Source organism: Melospiza georgiana, chromosome 1 (assembly GCF_028018845.1).
Source record: "Melospiza georgiana isolate bMelGeo1 chromosome 1, bMelGeo1.pri, whole genome shotgun sequence".
NCBI classification, from domain to species: Eukaryota; Metazoa; Chordata; class Aves; order Passeriformes; family Passerellidae; genus Melospiza; species Melospiza georgiana.
Window position 1 is genome coordinate 128,120,350 of NC_080430.1, and position 24,017 is coordinate 128,144,366.

Here is a 24,017-nt window from a genome sequence, read left to right on the forward strand (position 1 = left end):
TACGCTTCACTGGGAATGTCACTCTCTCTCCTGTGCATTACAAAGTTCTGTCCTCTTAACTGTAAAATCACCTTTATGAAGATTTTCTGCTCAGAATTTGTAAGATGTGTCAGAACAAACTCTTTCTTTCAAGAGTATTTCTTGCATTTCATGATGGAGAGGACTTGAAAATGTGAACTTCTGAAGTTTTCAAACCCAGGTGACAACCAAATAGGATCTATGTATTAGATAGAAAAAAAAGTCTATCTCATTAGCTTAGGAGAGTTTTTGAATATTTGGGACTGTCATATCAAACATGCAGCTTTATATTCTGGGTTTTTTTTGGTTGCGTTGATGCTGGCTAAAAAGATTCAGATTCTGTAAGAGATGTTAATTTTGTTTCTAGCTTTTTACCCGCTAACGGCAAAACTGTCAGGTGTTGCTTTCTACCAGTATACATTGTATTCTAATAAAAAAAAAGCAAAAAGGAAAACAAAACAAAAAAAAACAACCCAGAAGGATTGCTCACTTGAGTTTTCTTTTGCTTTATCAGAAGGCTGTGAAGTGGGTCAATGGAGTGAGTGGGGAACTTGCAGCAGAAATAACAAAACATGTGGATTTAAGTGGGGCCTGGAAACGAGAACAAGACAAATTGTGAAGAAGCCAGCCAAAGACACAATACCATGTCCAACCATTGCAGAATCCAGACGGTGTAAAATGGCCATGAGGCATTGTCCAGGAGGTAAGTGGAAATGCCAGAAAAATCTTTATGAGCTGGAGGCCAAATTCTGTCTCTGTTCTGTCAGCCAAGGCTGAAAAGCAGCGATAGTACATCAGTCCTAGTCTGTATAGAGAGCCACCAGGGAAACACTCAGCAAGGGAGCAATCAGTCCTTCAGCAGACTGTGAAACTGTTTTTTCTGGTGTAGTCCTGAGGGTTTTTCAGAGAAGTGCCTCATGGAAGAATGGTTGCAGTTTTGAGCTTCAGCATGGAAATGATGCTGATGGTGGAAGAACTACTTACTCTGCACGTGGCAGGAAAGATTATGACTCTAAACCACTCTGCAGGTGGCACGCACAGTGTTGGTATGCTGGGTATTTAAATTAAAAGAAGTTAGTTACACATGGCATTGCTAGCTGGAACTAAGAAACTCCTGGGAGAGTGTTAGTAGTGTTTTAAGTGCCTAGGGTAAGTCTTCCCCAGACCTGGTTATCTCTGCAGGTGAGGAAGCCACAGGGGCTGCCCTGTATAGAACTCCTGCTTTGTAGTATGTTTTAATTTATAGTATATACAGGGCTAGACTAAGACCCCGTTCCTTTATCATATTTTAGTATGGTTGCCACATTAGACACTCAAAATGTTTTATTGCCTATTTGATCACTGTGACATAGTGGGAGGCTCAGACACAGCTTACAGTTCTGGCTGCTGAGGAAGAGATCCTGAGTCTTTAAAAATATGGTGCTTCCCTAATGTTAGGAATTTTGTGACTGAACTTTTAAACTGAAGAAATAATAGAAAAAAAATTGTAAGGTTAGCACTTCTGGGAGACTGAAGAACCATAATCCCCTGTAAATGTCAGTTGAGAAGCTCTTAATAAATCCTTTCATCCTAATGTTCTCAGTACATAAACTCACACAAATGTGGAGAATAAGTATTGGATTATACAGCTGAAATGATTGAAGATTGTGATGGATTAAGCTGAGCACAGGAAGTAAGGATATTTTTGGTAGAATAGGGTCAAATAAAGTGCTTTTGTCATGTGCTTTCTACTTCTGTACATTTTAAAGTTACTATTTATGGTCCACACTACAGGGAAACATCCAAAACAGATTTTTATGCATTTGCAATAGAAGGAAAGTTAAAGAAGGAGAGTTAAATTCTATTTTCTTACTAACAATTTCAGTTTCATATTTTTAAAGTGGTACCCAGCTGGCCATATGGCAGTGGTCCAACTTCAATTTTTGATGAATGATTTATCGCTTTCTCCAGTGTTTGCAGAGCTGTAGAGATACCAACTTGAATACAAGTGAAAGATCATCTAGCTTTTTTTCCTACTGAAGCTAGCAACATAAGAATAACACTGATTTCATATTTGTTACTTAGAGATATTTCCTTAGTGTCTGTAGTTACTGATTTAACTATTACTGTATGGAAATGTCACATTTGTATATCTCTTAATGTTTCGTAAGTTACCCTGTGGCTTTGACTGTAATGTGAATTCTACTTTGAGAGGCTGGACTTAGACAAAGGAGACTTGGCTTGTTCAGGCCACCTTCTACCCGTGCTGGTCTCTTCCTGATAAGGAATTTTCTTCTCTTTAGTTCAGAAAGAGAGAAAACTAGAATTAAAATTAAAAAAAAAAAAAAGTGGAATTCAGCAGTCAGAAATGTAAAATAGACTGATAAATCTTGCTCTCTTCATGTTTTCCCATATATTTACTATAAATATAATATTTATATTATATTTAAATTTTATGTAAATATAATATTGTACCTCTTATTGGTATGTTGCTCATGTTTACCTCAGCAATTGCTCCTCTTTTGTTTGCACACTCCAGGAACCTGCAGATTGGTTTAATTACTCATATTAAGTGTTGCATAAGCAAGCAAAGCAGCTCTCTGCTAGTTTAGTGCTCATCAGACTTCAGTTCTTCAAGCTGTCTGAAACTTGAATATTACTCTGTGCCAAAGTAATACTTCTGCAAGTGCACATTGCTGGCCCGTGTCCAGCCTCTCACCCACCAGCACCCCCACGTCCTTCTAGGTCACCAAAACCTTCTGTTTTCCAGGCTCAACAAACCCAGTTCCTTCAGTCTCTCTTCACAGGGTAAACGCTTCAGCTTCTCACCATGTTGGTGATGCTGTGCCAAACTCCATCAATATTTTTCTTTTCTTGAGCTGAGGGACCCAAAGCTGCATATGGTGGTCTAGATGTGGTCTGATGAGTGTCAAATAAAGGGAGATGATCACTGCCCCTAATCTGCTGTCATGCTGTACTAACAGATCAGCACATTGAAGGGAGTGATTGCTGCTGCGGTGGCTCAAAGCTGGCTCACATTTAGCTCAAGTTTGATCAGGGGTTTCCCAGGAGAGCTGTTCCCCAGACAGTCCATAGCCAGCCCATATTTTTGCAGGGAGTACTTCCTTCCCAGATGCAGGACTTTGCACTTTGTTGAATTTCATGAGATTCCTTTCAGCTACAATGGATCTTTTCCTCATGAGTGAAATAAAAACCATTCAAAATAAATATAACACCAGAACACCAGAACAAGTGAATGATCAGTCAGTTGATCACATTCTTTTGAGCTTTTTTATACATCTACATTGTAGTTTCCAATGTTGAAAAGTTTTTAAGCTAGGACTCTTTTGAGACCTTAATTGATATATTGCACTTATAGATTGTCTCAGTGCCAAATACCTACAAGCACCATCTGCCCTTTGAGTCAAGGGTAGGGCATTCTTTAGCTGGGTCTCAGGAAACATAACCACCATATTCTCTGTCTGCTATTGGTTGTGCTATGTTGCCACAAGAACAGAGAGCTAAGTGGCAAAGGCTGGTCAAGAACTGTTGCCTCCTCCATGAGGACTGTCAAGCATTTGGCTGGATTGGTCCAGTAGACTGTGTAGGCACCATCCTTGGAAGTATCCAAGACCTGATTTGACAAACTCTTGAACAATCTAGTCTGAAAGGTCTCAGTCTTACTGAGGGTGTTGGACTGGGGATCTTAGTCCTGCTGATGTTTGGACTGGGGACCAATTTGAGTGATTCTGTCTGAATGGCAGCACCTCCTGTGGGTATGTGCTGAAAGGACACTCTTCTTCCTGTTTGAGTTTTGCAAAATTTCTGATAACTTCTGCTTTGAATTAGAGACAAGCTGGAATGACTGGTTGTAGGGAATAGGAGCAAACCAAATCTTTATTGTGGCTGCTATAGTGCTGAAATATCTTCATTTGGCCTATTTTATTCTGGCTGAAATTATATACAGATTATGTGTCATGTTTTGAATATAATGTTAACCATTGTTTCATGCATTTCCAAGTTTAGCCTTAACCAGGATAAAAGCTTAGTTCAAAGTGCTGATTTCTTGATTTATTTGTTTTTATTTGTCTTTGGCTGATTACTGCACACTTCTAAATTCAAAATCATGCATAGTATCTAAAAGATCCATTGTACAATGTACTTCTATTTTAAGTTAATGCACTATGGAAGTCTAAGAAAACATTGGAAGACCAGCAGAACTATAGGAATGCAGCTATAAGACTCTGTTTTGGAGTTGCTGTGCCTTTTCACATCTTAAAAAAAAGTTTGATTTTTGGGACATTTTTAGTAAATGGATGATTTCATTCCATTGCTAGTTAAGTAATGACATAAATGTCTGTGTCAAGTTAGCCATACAAAAAAATGATCCCACTTAGAAAATATTATCTTATAGGTTGAGGTGTGATCTGACCAGAGATGGTGGCAACCAGAAACCACTGTAGTTTAGGGAGAGATGACGACATTTACAAACAGATTGTTCTACTTTGTTAGTATTGCATGGTTCTTTAAGACTTTGGAATATTATTTATCACTTTAAGACTAAAATCAGGATTGATGAGACTTATCAGTATTTTAAACAAGACTGTAGTACATAGAATATACCACAATTATACTGTCATTGCCTGCTGCAGCTCTCTATTAATTTTGCTGTCCCACTGGACCAAATCTGCCTTCATTTGCACTCACCAGACAGGAAGAAGCTGCATTAAGTGTAGCTCCACTGAGTCCTGGCTCTGCTATAATCCTGGTGTCACCAAGCAGGTTGCCCTCCTTGATGTGCTTTTTGCATGTCACCCTGGACAAGAAGACTTGTCCTTAGCTTGTCTGAAAATATAACCCATCATTTTCATTTACAAATCATGACTCAAAGCTTTTGAAGGAGAGAAGGAAAACCTGCTTCAGCATCAGCTTACAAGATGCAAACTCCACCAAAAAGACCTAATTGCACAGTGCAGGGTGGGAAAGCAACAGTAATAAGGAAATATTTTTGTGATTATTTTAGTTGATGGCCATTCTGTGAAGGACCAAATAAGTGGGAGCAAGAAAGGTCTGTTGTTTTTTGGAGGCTTTTCAGGAAACAAGAACTGTTTTACAGTGTGGCTTAACCCTCAGAGCCTGGCGTGCTTGTTAGTACATTTGTTCAGGAAGCAGACCTTTGCCAGCTGCAGATTCTGCTTGTCTGGATTGTCAGCATCTACTTTGTACAGAGAATGCTGTTCTGCAAGTATTAAAATGTGGGTCTTTTTCTACCCTTTAGCTGCTCACATTCAGAAGGGGCCACAGCCAGTGAAAACTAATTGTAAAGCAAATATAGATCCTGAAGAAAATGAAACACATATTACTGCTCATTTCAGTGGGAGTGCCTGCAACTAGACTATGTATTTTAATTAAGACACATAGGCAGGAGCTATAGTTCTATCATAAATAGTCAATTAAGTTTATACAAGCTTCTAAGAAGAGCAGAAATTTTTAATCTCTGTTTGGTAACAATAAAAAAAGTGAAAATCAAATCATAAGTAGTTTCAGGTTGGAAAGGAACATAGAAGGTAATTTAGTCCAGCCTCCTGCTTAAATCAGGTCAGTTGTGAGGAAACCAGGATTAGCTATTACTCTCACAACCCTCAGATATTAAATTGTCTCCATTTTTTGGTCTTAGGTATGTTCCTCTTCATATGCTTATTTCAGAGATGATGATTTACAACTTGCTGCTTTTATTTTTTTCAAAGTGGAAAATATGGAAATGCACAGCAAATTTGTGGGGTTATTTTAAAGATATTTGCATTCATTGTTGGATGTACATGCATGCATGTGCTTGTGTTGGAGCACTTCTATACCTGATGCTTCTTAGATTGGCAGGTAAAAGTTAGGCAGTGTACCTCTCAGGTGATAACATACTATAAAGTCATTCAAATGAAGCAAGAAACTGATTTTTTTCCTGCATTAAAATATCATGTTTTCTATAACCTTTCTTCTTAGAAACAAAAAATTACATGGATATTTTTGTGGGTTTTTTTTGGGGGGGGCTGAGAGAGCAAATAACTCTCTCTGTACTTTATATGTATTTGATTCATATCCATTAAGATGAGTTCACAAATAAACTTACTGTGATTTTTAAACAATTGCTTTTATTTTTCTTTTGTACTGTTAGGAGCAGTCCATTCCTGAGTTATTTTCCAAAGAGAAAATGCAATCCAATTGGACTCATATTTGAAAAGTAGTCAGAAATAGTTTTTATAATCCACATGAACTTGAACGTCAGTTTGAGTAGCAGTCATGTTCAATTCCGGAACCAAGTACTGTTCACCAAGGACCAGCAGGCAGATTTTGCAGGAATGCCTCCTCTTTGCTGCTACTAGATTACATCACATTGCTTGAAGGTTGAGGTACCTCTTAAAGCTCTGTGAACAAGATATGGGTGTTGACTGATCCTCCTTTTTCTACGTGTTTGGAATCAGGTCAGTTAAAGTAAGCAGTTAATTAAGTGCTCTGAAACAATACCAACACCTATTAAAAATAAACCTTCTGAGATTTAGGTCATTTAGGTAACTGCTCAGTGTTTGGGTTTGCATTTTCCTTGAAAATGGGATGGTTCTTGCATGGGAGTTGAGACAGCTTGTGACTGTGTCACTGTGCTCCTACAAAACTTTTTTTGCCGTTTTTGTCTGGATAAATACTACTATGGGTTGCAATTACAATTATTAAAATTTGTAGGTTTGTGTGAATGTGGTGGAATAATGCATTACTTAAATTGAAACCTGTAACTTAGATAGACATAGCTAACCTAAAATTCCTTGAAGTGCTGTTTTTGGTGAAGTGTGGTTTTGGTTTTCTTTTTTAACCGATGGATTACATTTTAAAGCTTTTAAGCGACTTCAGTCTGTTTGAATGAAGCAGAATTTAAAAATGCATAAACCAGAGGTTAAATCTGTCTAAAGTGATCTGTAGAGGGTACGTTTCACGACAGTAGCAAAACAGCTGTGTACAAAAGCATTGTTGTAGTTTGATTTCTGTTTTAGTTTTCCTCTTCAGTACCACTGCCCAAAGCATATCTTGTAATGGACTATATATACTGAGCACAAGGTTTTAACTCTCCATACTTTATCAGGATGATATAGGCTGTGGAAATTTATGTGTTGTTTTATCATATTGGCAGACTACATTTTCAGCTTATTTTTAAAGGCTTTCGAGGGAATTACTGGCAGTGCAGAAAAGTACATTTTCCCCTTCCTTCTGAATATAAATTATCCTTTAATCCTCCTTTTTAATTTAAGTAATAGGAACTATTTTCTTGGGAAGACATTAACATAGTTTTCCCAATCATTAAAAGGTAATATGCACAATTTATTTATTTGTTGCTGTTATTATATCTTAGACCAGATAAGTACTTTTAACATGTGTGTTTCTTTAAGTACACCATATTTCAGAAGTAGCATGAGTATTGAGTGATGCAGTGCCTCCTGTGGGAGTTATCTGTTTTTAATGAATAACTGAGTGTACCAGAGTGTAAATCCTCGTAAATGACTAGAGTATGAGTTAGAATAGTCCCATGGCAATTATACAATTCAGGGTTATTTAAAAATACTGAAGGAGAGCCAGCTGATAATCCACATGGAAATACAAATTCTGAAAAGCGCTGTGGCTGATCCAAGTGCACAGATTGAATTTGTCCATAAAAGGCACTTGATGGATTTTATTGTGCATACCCTTGTGAAGTAACTCCTGTTGGTTTTTGTCTCTTGATCATTCTGAAATCACAATCCACTTGTAGGAGGAAAAGTCATATACATACTCATTTCTAATTCTTGACCAAAGAGCTATTTTTGTACATTATGGTGTCAGCCATTTCAGTCACAGCAGAGAAACCAGCAAATGCTCACCTGCCTGAGATTACATGTTTATCCGTTAGGATCAATCAGTTATGCACATTTTTATGCATATCCTCTGCCAAACCACAAGCCTGCGTATGGCAGGTCTGGAGAGCCATCTGCCTCAGATGTGGCATGACTAGAGAGCAATCAGCCTTTCTCAGTTTTAAAACGTTCCGTAAGGCTTTCTTTGCACAGAAGTCTCTTCTTAAGTAATAAACCTATTGGGTTTATTTACAGAGTGTATTTGTATTCACAGGATTGGTCCAAGGGCCACATCCTGACTTTGGTATCCTTAGGCACAAAGGTAAAGCTGACAGGTCTGTATTTCCCGGGATTCTGCCTCCTGCACTTTTGAAAAGTGGGTATAGTGTTTCCCTTTCTTCAGTCACCTGGTATTTCACCTGATTGCCATGATTTTTCAAACATCGCAGAGAGAGACTTGGTGATTACATCAGCCAGTTCCCTCAGGACTCTGGGATGCATCTCATGAGGCTCCATAGGCTTATGTACATTCAGGTTCTTCAGGCAGTCATGAACCTGAACTTCTCTTGCAGGATGGATTTTGCTCCCCCATCTTCCAGTCTGTTCTCTCAAGTGGTGTGGGAAGAGAGTTGGCTGGTGAAGACTGAGGCAAAAAAAGTTGTTGAGTTCCTCACTGTTCTTCTCATCTGTTGTTACCAGTGTTGTCAGTTTTGCTCATCAGGGGGGTACACTTTCTTTAACCTTCTCTTTCTGGCTGACACTCCTATAGACGCCCTTCCTATTATTCTTTGCGTCCCTTGCCAAGTTTAAGTCCAGCTGTACCTTGGCCTTCCTGACTGCACCTCCACACAACCAGACAGAGAGCCCACGTTGTTCCCAGAATACCTGGCCCCTTCTATTGCTTGTGGATTTCCTTCTTGTCCTTTAGATTGACCAGTAAGTCTTGACTCAGCCATGCTGCTCTCTTGCCTTACTTTCCTGATTTCTTACATCTGGGAATAGAGAGCTTTTTTGCTCTATGGAAAGCATCCTTAAAGTTCTACCAGTTCTTGTCCCTGAGGGCAGTTTCCTGGGGGGAAACCAGGGGTTTCTATTTACTAACAGAAATAGGACCAGGGGATCCTATTGACCAGTTCCTTCACCAGCTGGAATTTTGCTTTCCTAAAATTCAAGGTCCTAACTTTTCTCTTTGCCTGACCTATATCCATTAGGACTACAAACTCCACCAGGGCATGATCACAGCATCTCAGGTTTCCTCCAGTCTTGGTGTCACTGACATCAATGATCATTTGTGTTAGTGATCATCAGGTGCAGGACTCCTTGTGCAGTGCCAATGCAAATTACCTAGATCACCCTCCCATGTGCAGTAGACAGCAGTGTATTCAAGGCAAGTGCAGGTGCTTCACTGCTAAGATAGAAACTCATTACACTGCTGTAATTGTGATTGTGATGTCTCATCTCTACCCTTTCTGATACCTTTGTTATTCTGGAGTATTGTTTTGAATGCTCTGTGGCCTGCTTGCTTGACAGCTTGTGGCAGGCTAAGGTAGCCTAAGACAGGAGCCTCACAGCTTCAGGATAAATTCAGAGAAGTGGTTTACTTCTTATCCTGCGGCACAAATGTGGAGGGCAAGGAATCCAGGAAAGAGAAGGAGGGGGAAAGAATCTGAGAAATAGAGTGAATGCCTCTTCCTCTTCTTTGGTTCTTTAGAAAAAAATCATGAAAGAACAGACATATGGTTCCTAATTAATAGCTTTGTTAGCCAACAGGAAAAGGTAAACCTTGTTCATGCATGATGATTTGCTGAATGGTTTCCAATGCCTTTCAAAATGAGTCAAAGAGTGCAATTCTACAGTGATGTGTAGTTCAGAGACTCCTAAGCCAATGCTGCATAAAGTAGCTCAAGAAACAGAGAGTTTAGAAGTGTCAGCAGAGTGCTGTGCAGGAGTTAATGGTCCCTGCTGAGACACACGATTTATTAGATCTGGCATGGTGCTGTGCAGATATAATGTTTTCAGGTCGTGAGGTACTATGTTTGGGATGAAGAATTGTGATTTGCTCTACGGGTGCATAGATCACTTGGGGGACTCATTCTCTTGTGGGAGTTATTCCTGCCTAATTATTACAGAGAGTCTCACAATAACTCTGGAAGGGCACACTGCTCGATGCATAAATGCAGCAGCTTCCAGAACTCTGCTGCAGGCCAGATTTAATTTAATTAACTTGCAGCAGACAGCTAGAGGAGTGAAGGGAGAGTGCCAAGAGGGAAAATGTGAAGGAACAATCTCCCCAGCTGCTCTCATTTGTGTGACCACCGGTGCTAGAACTAGGCTGGAGTCAATGGCGCTGATTTTTAAGGCTGTGTAATGCAAGTTCTTCACAGAAAACTTCTAGATATGTTTTCAACTTTACCTCTTGTGCACAGCAGAAAAAGGGCAATAGAAGAAGGGAAAAGGAAGAACAGATCTGCTACTCATTTTTTTAAATTGTAGCTTGGTTTTGCCTTTGTTGTTGTTGTTGTCTTTCTAGAACTTTTTGAGATAATTTGAGATAATTTTATTTCAGATTGGAAAGTTTGGGCATCACTGATTCCTGTAGCACATTTTGCTTTACACTTCAAAGGTGAATGCAAAGAACTTCTTCTCGAACACTTTGAATTTCTGGTTCATTCTGAAGAGCTACAAAAATTACTGCAGACAGTGTTTGGTAAAGGAATGGGAACTTGAGCATAGGAAAAGAGTAAGAGAAAACAAGAATTTCTCACAATGGACAGGGCATCCCCACTCTACATTGATGTTACGTGGTATTGTACCCATTAAAAATGAGTAGTTTAAATAATTTTCTGAGCACAGTCTTAAGAATAAATTAGCCTAAATTTAATAGTAGCATGTAAAGATGCAGTACCATGGAGATGTCTCAATACTTTCCCTTTGTCAGTATAAACATTCTGCACCAAATGATCAAACACAGAAGCAGTATTAGTTATAATGGACACAATGCAGGGCCCTTTTGTGCAATAAATCCTCTATCATAAACATATTTATTTTGTGTGTCACTGTTTAGATTTTGAAGGGGCTCCAAAAGTAGGTTTTAATAAGCCCCCTACCCCAAGTTAGTATCTTAGATCATCTTTGCCATTTAATGTGAGAGTTTATCCGTTTGTGTATCTTTATAAAGTGTGTACCAGGTAGAAGGCTACTGAGGTTCAAATAATGCTGAGCTTATACAGTCTTACTAGAACCTTCAAGTTTTACACTTCAGTCATATGTTGTGCACATCTATTTACTGTGTAGCAATACTGCTAAGACACGATAGCAAGCTTTTAGATCACGTATTAGGACTATTCTGCTTACACACCTGCATTAGCTTGGCTATTCCTATATTTGTCTATTTTAAGCCTTTTATTGGTTTCCTGTGAGCATTCCTTGGTGTTCTTATCTGCATACATATAAGTGTGATGACTTTTGCAAACCTGGTGCCAAGTCTGAGGCATCTAGCTGCAAAGAGCAGCAGCAGCAGCAGCAAGACACCAAAGCAGGTGCTTTACATCATGTCAGATTTATGAAAAACTACAAGAAGTTCAAACAAGGGACATGACTTGCAACTCTAACATAGCTGCTTGAGCTATCGTGGAGCATAAAGATCACAGCTATTTCCAGTGATGTCAATATCCCATGTTAACACCATGGCACTTGCTAGAGTAACTCCTGATGAAAATGGCAGCCCGCTCTTAAATTATTCTGCTTTTCTGTCAGATACAAACGTGAACATTTTGAATGGGTTGCCAGCTGTACTTATACAGAAAGTTCAGCACAGTAGAAAGAGTACTATAAAAACTGTCACACTCTTTTAATTCATTGCTTTTAATGTTGCACAATGAAACCTTAGCTGTTGACTAGAGGCAAGTGCCAAGCAGCTTTGATCAGATCTAGCATAGCTGCCCTGAAGCTAGATTGCATCTATACTATAGTTTCTTCAATACTGACAAAGTTTCTACATCTATCTGCTACTTGACATGACAAATGTTTAAAGGGTTTCTAAAGCAAAGCCAGTTATAAGCTACCAAAAAGATGGTTAAAGTCTGGCTTTTTATTTTTGCTCTGAATTTATGGACCAGATTATTTTGTTACCTCCTCATTTACCATCTGTTCCTTGTAACTTCTAAACAAGAAGAAAACATTTCTGTTAGGGTTTGCAGAGAAAAACCACAATTTGGTCAAATATAGAGGATAATCTTAAGCATTGCAAAACATTATGCAGGGGATATGCACTAAAAATCGGTTTGCAGCTCTGCCATATAGCACTAAGAGTGATATATGAGTAGGACTCTGAGTGTATTTGCAACAGGAAAAAAAGACTTTGCATTTGATAACTGATGGCTGAAGAAATTTCTGGGCCATAAAATCTTGACAGATGAAAAATATCTACGAAGCAAGTCCTGTGTCAGGCTTCAGGTCATTGCTCTGGTTAGGCAATGGGAGTAAGTGGTGGGAGGTTTCTAGCTAAAAGAAAGTACTGTGGCGGAATAAAGGGAGGCTAGTCCGAAGAAAAAGGAAGTAGTTTCAAGATCATTACAGATTGTGTCAGTGCAATAATACAAATTACTGACATTCTGATGTAAGGTCAGAATCAGGTTTTCATAGTCACTGAAGGTGATTCCATGTATGTTCTCTGTGGGATGAATAGATGCTATCAGCTCTAATTCCCAGCACTCAGCACATGATTCTTCTGCCACCAGACTTTGTTAATCGTGTCTGCAGTCCAGTGCCAGCTTGAACATACGCTGCAATAATTCCTCTTTTGAGAACAGGGGACGCCAGTGCATGACGAGCCTTAGACATATAAATGGAAAAATCCTGGGAGATAAAGTTCATTTTTTTTCCTTGCAGCTGTGGCAAGGAAAAAGAGAAGAGAATTTATTATTTCTGCAGAACTCAGAAATAGAGATGACCCAAAAAACAGCACAGTGTTTTGAGAGAAGTTTTATAACATGCTGAACAGTTCTTTCAAGTGGAGTTTTTTAATTATATAAGTAATTGTTCTTCAAATTTCAAGCTCTAAGAAAAAAGAGTTGATTCATATGTCTTTTCCAGAACAATGTTTTTTTTTGGGTGGAGTATGTTGTGAAATAATAATATATTACTTTTCTCTTAGTTTTCTTCCAAACAGCTCAATTATTTTTTTAGAGAGATAAAAGAAATTAAATTTCTTTGGAGGGGAACTTTCCCCCTCTTTTATTACAGTATCACAGTTTTACAGTATCTCAAACTGTAACAGAAGCTTATAAAGCATTCACCTCCCAGTTCTTTGGGTGAGATGCTTATCTGGAATAGTTTGGCGATGTTTTACAAAGGAGTTGCTATTAATCTCTCATAGCATCGATAAATGTGAACTTCTTGATGATTATTGCCAAGAATCAGAAGTCCCATCAAAGCTAGCAAAGCTAACAAAGTTTAATTGCTTGGTTGGTTTAAATGAGAAGCAAATCTATCTGTTTTGTAATTATTACTTTTTCCATGAAGTAATAGGACCTCAGAACTTAAAAGTGAATGTAAAATAGGAGCGAAACTATAACTAGAGTCCTTCTCACTTCATTGAGCAATTTCAGAACCTCTCTCTATTTCAGTGTAGGTTGTCCTAGAAGAAATAATAAAAAAAAACCCAAAAAGTGATACAGTTTCCTCAGCTTAGTATAGAATAAGCATTGCTGGACTTGGAGTTATAATTGTCTGCACCAGTGAGTGCACTTCAAAGCTGGAAGCAGCATGCTTCAAAACAACCACTTAAAAATTATTATTCCTTTTTAGACAGTTGTTCAAGTAAGTCAGCATCTCTGTATCATCTTTCAGGGCTATTAAAGAAGGATGTGGATCTATTGATAGGAGTTTCATTTTTCTATGTGAACCAAAATTTTATCTAGTTGGACAATTATCTGTGTAACTTCACTAGAATTGGCAGAGGCTTCATGTCAGCTCGATAGCAATTGAATTGGTGTGTTTACCTTTTGTACCACTTAGAATAATTTTTCTAATTGTCTTGCAATAGCAGACAACAGAGTAGTGGATGCCTTCTGAGAACAGTGTCATGTGCAAAATTTTTCTTCTCCCTCAACGAGAAATGAGTGATTTTGGAAAGACACCTGTTTTAGGGAGTGAAACTCCAATGCTGTCAGTGTGGCAATGCTTCAGGTATAAAGGAAAGGTACAAATGCCCTGGAATCTGTGAGTATTAATTCCTTGTGGACACTTTGAGGAATCTCAGGTACCTCCTTTGGCAGAACTCATTGAACTGTGAAGGTTACCATGTATCACTTGCAGGAGTTATAAAAAGGTTTTACCTTATTACTTCCTAAAGCGATTTAGAGAATAAAGCAGTAGTAAGGACATTAATGTAGTAGTGAGGACATTAATTCCCTGTATTGCTTTCTTGTGTAATTTTTGTCACCAGTTTCCTAATTTCTTAAAGCTCAGCTGCTGGAACCACCACATAATACTTTTAATGTTTTAGCTGTTTTTCCAGTCTTTATAGCTGCAGGCAAAAGTTGGAGAAAAGGGACACTTTGAATGTTTCAACACCAGAAATTAAATGAAAAGCACTGGAAATTAATTATTCCACTAAAAGCCAGTGGTTTTAAATTTTACTTGGAACTGGCTAATGATTTTTGACTCCATATGGTTGTCAACTTTAACCTGACATCCACCCCAAAGGGAACATGTTTAGAGGTGATGGTTTTCAATGTTTGTTAAAACACTGTCTCACTTAGGTACTCGTGAAAACTGATGTATTTCTGTGTGAAAACATTTGGTTTTCATTTACGTATTTCATTTTACGTATTTACATAAAACCTAGTCAGCAGCAAAAAATCAAGTGTTATTAGTGAAGGAACACTTCAATGCACTATCTGGCATGCTATTTTGAGAAGATTAGAAATTCATATTCTCTACTAAGCTCTAAAAAATGAGCTAATGCAATGCATTGTGACTGAGCAAAATAATAGCTGGTAATTTACTTCCTTGGTTCCTGTCAGCAGTTTCATTTGTCTTGAATAGGTATAATTGTGTGTCCAAAAAGAGATTGCTCTAAACCCAGTTGTGATATAGTCAGACTTTCCAAATCCTGTATTAAGCACAGCAATTTTCTGCTTCAGATAAAAATACTTCAGTTATATTTATGTTCTGCTAGTAAGACATGGCTTTCTTTTAAAATGTGAAAAAGAAACATTTCTTCAAAGCTGAGTTGATTGAAGTTGTCCTATTACAGCAGTGTTCACGTGAATATAGTGTTCAGCTGAGCATAAGTTAAAATCAAAAAACTCATTTTAAAGGGCTGTTGAAGGGTAGAGATGTCACCATGCTACCTCAGGTATGAGATTTGGGAAGCAAGCACTTGCTCATTGTTTAACAGTTATGAGTTATCACAAAGGTCAAATATGGGAGGTTTCAAGACTAAGTGATTTTACAGAAAATGAAGTGATAATAGTTACTGCCATTAGCCATATGAGTCAATAGTAACTCAGAGAAACATTGCTTATGCTTGGCAGAAGTTAATACTAAACAAGCTCCATAATCTCATTTTAGCTAGCAAACATATTTTCCCATTAAAAAGGAGCTGAATTGTACTTAAGGTGATCTTACACTTATGAAGATAAATGCAAGAGGTACTTTGCCTAGTTTGGAAGTTTTGGTGTGTTTTTCTACCAAATTTACAAAGATAATAATAATAAAAATCAGATCTGGATCTTCCTTGCTTCAAACAGTGTTTATTACAGTCTAGCTTTATTTTGATGGAAAAATACCAGGAAATTGAGTATCTAATTGTGTATATAATAATAAAATGTAGGAACATTTTTGACTGAATGACTGTGCCTCAAGACCCAACATTTATTATTCTGCCTGTATTTTTCTACCACTCAATACATTTAGCCATGATATGGGAATTAGATTTTGTGTGTGCTTGATTAATTTTGCTATATATGTCATAGTTTTCATTTATACCTAAAGCTTACTGGCTTATCCCAAAAAGGTAACCCCTTCACATTAGAGAGAATGGGACATAGTCATCTGTTTAGATATAATATTAATACTAAAATATATGTGTACAAGCACAGAACTAAAAGTATTTGTGTGCTCCCAGGCTTCCTGGTATTTCCTAACTCCAGAAGATGCTTGCAGCTACAATAATTTTAATCTTTCACTATTGGTGCTTCTTTTAATACACAGCTGCTGTTGTTCAGGCTTTCGAAAATTTGTTCCATAACAATTTTGTTATTATCATGCCCTAAGGAGTGCTGAGCACTTCTGAACATTTGCTGCTGAAGAGTATTCTTTCTGAGGGATGAGTGTGTTCAAAGTTTCCTTCAGCTTTTATAAAAATGCTTCGCTGACTTCTAGATGGACTTGCTGCTCTAAATCCCTCAGGGGCTCGTGAAAATGTTCATCATAAAGTTGGTCTTTTCTGCCCAGAGTAATCGTACTGCAGAGCGTGCTGGGAGATTTTTGTAGTCTTATACTTGTTCACACTAAACTTCAAGATTATAAAATGCTAGATTGTAAATAGTGCCATAAAATCATATTCTCTTGTTTTCCTCAGAAACAGTGTCCTGATTTATGAATATTTCTGACTATGTTACAATTACACATATCAGCCCAAACGAGACAAATAACTGAGTGGTCAGATCTGCTGAACACTTCACAAGGAGCCCTCCCTGACTGGTTTAGAAATGGGAATTTTAAGCAGTTTATCAATAAATATGTTGTTGCACTTTTCTTGGAATTGCTTGATATCAGTGAAAATATACATGATTTATTTTCAACTATTTAATACCCTATTTTTACAAGGCTTAAATCAAGGGATGGAATGGAAGGATACAGATCTTTGTGTTGTATCTACCTGTGAATTACATATTAGTTTGGAAAATTGGTTTCAAAGTATGTCTTTGAATATAATCTGGATATTAACCCACCGCCCTAGAATGCTAACCATGACCTCAAGAATATTTAGCTTTCTATATCACTGCAAAAAGTCTTGGTCATGATTTGATTTATCTTACCATTATAAAGGAATGAAAAATTCTCAAAATCATACCATAAGAACAAACTTTCTTCCAAGGTTTGGAGCTTCCAGAACTGGCTAAAAGTAGGAATTGCAGAAGTATATGAAAATATTCAAATTGTGGTTAATGGATGGTGTTTTGTTTTGTATGATTATATTGCTATTGTACTGTGTATAATTGTGATACTTGATATACAGCTATTTTTCTGAATGCCAAGATATGGCTACTGAATAACCCCAGAACTCCAATTCTTGGTTACTAAAATAAATTATTTTCAATGGAATAATGCAGTTTGGAGAGGAGACATAGCTGTTGCTCATACTGTGCATTTTTGTTGGGACATTTCTACTTCTGGGTATTTTTTTATTTAGCTCTCTAACATAACCACAAAAAAATTTGATATGTTTTCTTAAGTCTCTTGAAGAAAAAAGAAAATTCATAGTATTTCATAATATTCCATTCAAATAATGTGTATTTTTTCAGTCCTATACTGAGATGAGATTTGATATTCCTGTTTGATGGAGTGGCTCTCCACTCAGGATGCTTGTACAGAGATAAATCCACTTTTACACAGCGCATATTGAAAATCACAATTTCAAGTATTCATGAAATTGTTCACCAAAACCTCCATCTTTGAAGCTGCTGAGCTTATCAGACATGCATAGTGATGTGAGTTTTCTACCCTCCATAAAATGACTGCAATATTTAATTTTAAAAGCATTAAATTAAATTATTAATTACTTTATTAATTGGTGGATAATTACAAAAAGCATCACTAAACATAAATTCACAAAAATGTCAATATTTCAGCGTTTCTTCTGTCATGGTGTTGTTTGTGTCTAGTCACTGCCAGCCTTCTAGCACTTTTGCACCTTCCAAAACTGTTTCTGGGCCCCTGCGTGTTTTCTTCTTCAGTTTTTGACACATTTCTCCCTGTTGAACCATATTCCCCCTCACTTTCCTGCTTTACTTCTGCTTCCTGTGCATGTACTTTATTTTTCTTCAATAAACAAGGGTTTCTACTCTGTATGTCTTTTCTATTTACTCATTAATGCTATAATTCCCTCATTCCATTTTGCAAGCTCTTCCAATCTGTGTAAAATAAATTAATTTGTGTAACTAATCTAGAGTGATAATTTTTATCAGCCTGCCCAATAATTGTGATACCACTTTGTATTTAGTGGGCAATCTAAGTGAGTGGGATATATTTATCTAACCTTTAAATAAGAAATCTCAATTTAATTATGTATTTGAGCCAGCAAAGTGGCATTACAGCCCTTACAGCCTAGAAGGTTACAAAGGTGTCCTTTGCTGCACTAGGAGAAGTGCTGCCCATGGGATGAGAGAGATCCTTCCCCTCTACTCAGCAGTGGTGAGGCCACAGCTGGAGTGGTGTCCCCACCTCTGGGCTCCCCAGTGCAAGAGAGGCACGGACATACTGGAGAGAGCTCAGTGAAGGGTTCAGTGAGGATGATTGAAAGGACTGGTGTGAGGAAAAACTGAGAGAGGCAAAGCTGTTCAACCCAGAGACAAAGCTTGGGGGGATCTTACTAGTGTGTTTAAATACCTGAAGAGAGGGTGGAAACAAGATAATGGGCATGAACTCAGACCCAGCAGGTTCCTTCTGAATATCAGAAAACACTTTTTCATTGTGAAGAAACCAAGTGCTGGCACAGGTTGCTTGAAAAAGTTGAGGAGTCTTTCACCTTGGAGGTGTTCCAAAGCCATTTGAACATAGTCTGAGGCAAACGGCTCCTGCTAGAGCAGGAGATGTTGGACCAGATGACATCTCTTTCTAAGCTTGAGGTCCTTCCCAGCTTCAACCATTTTCTGCTCTGCATAGTTCAATTTCAAATTTGAAGTGGTGGTATATGTATCAAAACTGTTATACTAGCTATTTTAAATGCAAGCATATTGCCAGAGGTAAAAAGTTCATGGCTTTTTTATGAATTACATGGTTCTCCATTATTCATAAAAAAACCCCAAAATGTGATGTAACATGTGCTTTCATACTATGTAATTTAGAGAAGCTGACATTTTAGTCCACCTGACATTCTCAGTCTGTTGCTTTACCAGGGAAGGGCAATTTATGTGACTGATGACTGATGGGAAGCTGTGCACCTCGCTGGAACACTGAGCGTGATTGTAGGGAAAATTTCTGAAATAGCAAAACACGATGGAAAAAAATAGTGAGAACTTATGTGAGATATGTAATGCCAGCAAGATGTCTGCAGTTTACTTACTGTAGCTGAAAGTAGAAGGTAGTTCTTTACTATACTGTGGATGCTTTTTTCTTACAACTGAGACATTAGCACCATTTGTGTCTCTTTCTTACTATCCTAAAATAATTTCCCTATTTTAGACTCTATCTCTCTCTGCTACAATAATAATTAAAATGAAATAATAAGTGACTAGAACCTAAAAAGATTCTGTCTGCCTTGAAATGTCAACACAGAAGCCTGAAATCCCTTAGCCACTTGGAGTTTGATTTCTGAATCGACTTACATTTTCATTTCCTCAAAATAACATTTACAACTGAACATTTGCAGTGTTGGTGGTTGAAGCAAAGGGCACTGTGCTTAAAATTCTCTTTTATAATGGTTATTAAACACACCAATGTCTTCTGTGTATAGTTTCTTACTTCAAAAAGCCCAGAGGATCTGGCTGTATTATGTTCCACTGCACATCTGCAACAAACTGTTACCATTTGCATTAGCACAATAGTTGGCTGAATAGGCTTGCCTCACAACAGAATATTAACAGATGCCTTTCTCTTTTCTGACCCCATTTAATCACAGTGAAAATAATCTTCTGTTTTCTTTCCCAAAGGTGATAGAAGTCTTACTTCAGTGTGTTGACTGATGTAGTCAGCTTATAACAGAAGTCTTAACCATTTATTTTATCAGAAATTAGTTTCCACATGCTTTCATGTTTTGTAACTACCATCTTGGGCCAGTCTTTCCAAAGTGTGGTACTTGAAATCCATATGCAAAAAATGCAATTATTTTTTATAGTAGGAAACTTCAGATAACTGAAATGCAGGCACTGTGTGTCTGATTTGTAAGGAGTTTAAATTAGAGACAGAGTCATGCACATATTTTTGCATGACACTGTGGATCTGCAAGTTTTAAGTGGCAGCATCTTGATGGCTACATGATCCTATAGGTTGGCATTGCAAAAGAAGTAGATTCATGACCTATCATATCACGAATGGACCTGGTGTTCAGGGCATAAGGTAATAAATATCCTGATTTTAGCATGAGAACACTGTTATGGTGAGCTGTAACTCCACTCTTTCTTTTACTCTCTCTTAGTGGGATCTCATACAGCAGTTCACATTTTCCCTTATTGTTTCTGACCTCTCATGTCTCAGGCAGTACATATGAGACTTGCAGGTTCAATCCATGTCTTGTGCTTTTTTATTAAGCCTAGATTTCATACATTTTCAGTTTCATGCAAAGGCAGCTGTCCCTTCTGTGCAAAAAAGTTTGTCCTGATCTATTATCAGCTGAAAAACTGAAAGTCAGAGTGTCATGGTTACCTGGTCCCAACCAGATATGCAGGATTAGCATAATGAAGTGGCAGATCAGCATAATGAAAGGTCAGGCTGAGGCTTTCAGGACAGGACAAATGTTCTCCAGCAGAAACCAGTTTCCAAGCCCTTCTGCAGTGAGAGCCTCCATATGGCCATGGACATGCCAGGCCTCATGTGTGCTAGGGAAGCTTCTTGTGAGAGGGACTTCATGCCTTTGTCTACTTTTATACTGTTACTGACAAATTAGTTTTGGGCTACTGCTGCAATAGTGGTTTTGGTGGATCCTTGGTTCACCCAGAGCCGCCACTTTCATGTTTTTATATTCTGATGCCACCAGCTGAATCTTGCAGACCATAACATTATGCACATAGGCTTTTAAGGATTTGTGAAATTTGAGTTTCAGTGATTGTTCAAGACTTATGGCTAGTATGGAATGAGCAAAGTTTTGCTAGTAATAGTAACTTATATCTGGTCTGTTGTTTGACAGCTCAATTATGTTTCCAAGTAGTAATTCTTGCGTATAAGAAGAGAATAAATCAGTTCTTCAAAGATGACCAAAATTTCATTGCCAGATGAAATTTCAGAAGAGACTCATTTATCAAAACAATGTTTTTGAGAAATGATGAGATCAGGCTAGTTAAGTTGCTCATTATGTAAATTATGGATGAAATCAATCCCATCTATTATAACTTTAAAAAAGAGAAAACCCTATCTTCCTATTTAGTAACATATTGTATTGTTCAGTGTTAGTTTTAGCTTCTGTACTTGGCCTATTCATAGATCTGCAGCCCATTACAGTGGCGCCTGTTAGGGCAAATACTATGAAAGTTTTGCCAATTTTTCTATGATAAACCATGTTTTCCAGGAATTCATGCTTAATCATAAAAAAATCCCCCACAGTTGAGACTTGGCTTGGAAAGTCTTGATTCACAAAAATTTTACTTGTATGTTTATCCAGATATTAAAAAATAAATCTTTTTTATTAATTTTATCTGATTTTATTAATTTATAAAATCAGAGGTATTTAAAAATAATAAATTGTTTAAAGATTAGAGAATTGTATTTGTTGGAAACAAATAATATTATGATCACTTAATCCAAATAGACACATTTCCTGAAAATGAATAATTGATTTCTTGCTCTTACCTTACTAAGCACTTTTAAATGTTTCTGTGTGTTTTGTCTGTTGTGCAGATCCATAGTTTAAAATAGTATATTTTTTTCCAGTATTCTAGAAATATTCAAATGCCTAAGATATTTTCATTTGAAAAACTCACTATGTATCAATGAAAATCTAAATATATAAATAACTCTAACTTGTGGTATGATGTTGGTATTATATCCTAATGTGCATTTTACAACTTTTTTTTTTCTAGATGTCATGCTTATAGCGCTGGTGGCAGGGTTTTTTTGTTAAGTTAATTACATATGAATAATGATTAAAGCAAATTGTGAATGCTCATCATGGAGACATGAGAGTTAATCTGCCTTGTTATTCTTGCCTGCGATGTTTCCATAGTTCTATAGAGACAGGCTTTAACACTGTCAATTTCTAACTAATAATCCAAATGATTGTTCAGATTTAAATTGCCTGTAATTGACAGGCAAACTAGTGAGAAATGCTTGTTCTGTAGTACAAACATTTCTTTTCAACTGTGTGTTAGTGCTTTACGTTTCCTGTTGAAATCAGGTTTGAGGAAAGAGCTATGACCTAAAGTTTATTTACACAGAATGAGCAGCAACAGAAATCACATGTTCAAAGCCTGTGTATGTGAAAAGAAGTTTAAAGAAGAACAACTAGTTAGCATTAGGGACTAAGTAATTATTTGGCTACACAGAAGGAAACTGGAAGATATTACCCATAACTGGAAAGATAATAAATTCAGACAGGATTTTGAAAGGATTTTTGTGAAGTCGGTAAACGAGGAGAAGAAAATGCTTCCAGTCTCAGAGAGAAGGAAACTGGCTGTAATAGTGGTTTAATTGTCTCAGTAGGGAAAATAAACAATTGAGAGGATGCTTGTAACTAATTTGATAAGTATGTCACACCCTAAATGATCCAGTTGTCATCCACAATTAATCTTACAGGAAAGTTTAAATCAACATATGGAATAGATTGTGATGAATGTTTGGCCAAGAAATGAGTATTTGCTGACATGATGAAATAATTAGCATTTGGTAGAGATCAGTCATACCTCAATGTGAAGAGCTGATAATCACTTAGCTGAGCTTGGTCCAAATTAATAGTTCCTTCCAGCACTTAAAACAAAATCAGCCAGTCCAAGTATGCAGCCGGAGTCATAAATTTGTATTAATTTTCTTCCTAGTAGCTGGTACAGTGCTTGGATTTAGGATGAGAATAATGTTGATAACACACTCATGTGCTGGCTGTTGCTGAACAGTGCTTACACTAAGGCAAGGACTTCTCAGCTTCTCCTGCTGCCCTGCCAGCAAGGAGTTGGAGGGGGCCCAAAAAGCTGGGAGGGGACACAGCCAGGACAGCTGAGCCCACCTGAACATAGGGATACTCCAGACCATATGGCATCATGCTGAACAACACAACCGGGATGAGCTGGCTGGTGGCTAGCAGCTATGTCTCAGGGACTGGCTGGGAAATTGCACTGTGCATCACTTGTTTTCCGTATTCTATCATCATCATGGGTGTTGGTGTTGTTATTGTTATTTTCCCTTCCTTTTCTGTCCCATGAAATTGTCTTTATCACCATGAATGTCTTTAACCCATGAATGTCAGCTCTTTCCCAATTCTCCTCCCCCATCCTGTTGAAGAGGAGCGAGCTAATGGCTGCACGGTGTTTTGCTGCCTGTTGGGTCAAACCACAACTTGCATGTCTGGTTTTTAGGACCATGTATTCCAGTCCAGGCATTTATCACTCATGCATCTAATCTGTAAAAATTATTCAGCTTGAAAAACTGTTGTAAATTTGAAGTTAGTGAGGTGTCAAGGGTTCGGGTAAATGTTTCATCATCTCTTAATCTTTTGCAAGGAACAGACAAACAGGAAGGTAGCATTCTTGGAAGACAGTTGGCACAAGAAACATGCCAGGAAACCTGCTAGTCTTTCAGGACGGTGTTCAGACTTGTGCTCTTGCTCTGTTTGTTTTCATATAAACATAGAATTGTTTGAATTGGCAAGGACCTTAATGACCCTCTAGTTCCAACCCTCCTGCCATGGCCAGGGATGCCAGCCACAACATCAGGTTACTGATTTTATTCATAAAGTGTAGCACTTGCAGCTGGCCACCAGTTTAGCAAGGATTGAGGTTTGTACTGCTGTACTGTATTTCAGTCTCTGACTGCCAGCCTCAATATCTACTGGTGGAAATACCTTTGGTGCACAAAGAATTATTAGCACCAGGCATTTCTAAGCAAAAAAAAAAAAAAAAAATCTTGAACAGTTTCAGTATTTCAGCTAATACTGTCACAAAATAATAACGGCAAGATCTCACATACATTACAAGCTCACCAAAGTAGCCATAAGAATCTGATGATGTGGAGCTGGAATAGCACATGCATTTATATTTTTCATATGGTTAATTAAAC

General features: G+C 37.6%; 1 protein-coding gene across 1 annotated transcript in view; it reads left to right on the top strand.

Moving 5' to 3' along the window:
* RSPO2 (R-spondin 2) overlaps window positions 1-24,017 on the top strand; it is a 101,527-nt gene that overhangs the window by 62,055 nt on the left and 15,455 nt on the right. Inside the window, exon 4 of the mRNA XM_058026951.1 lies at window positions 533-721. Coding sequence (XP_057882934.1) covers window positions 533-721 — 189 coding nt within the window. The remainder of the gene's footprint in view (window positions 1-532; window positions 722-24,017) is intronic.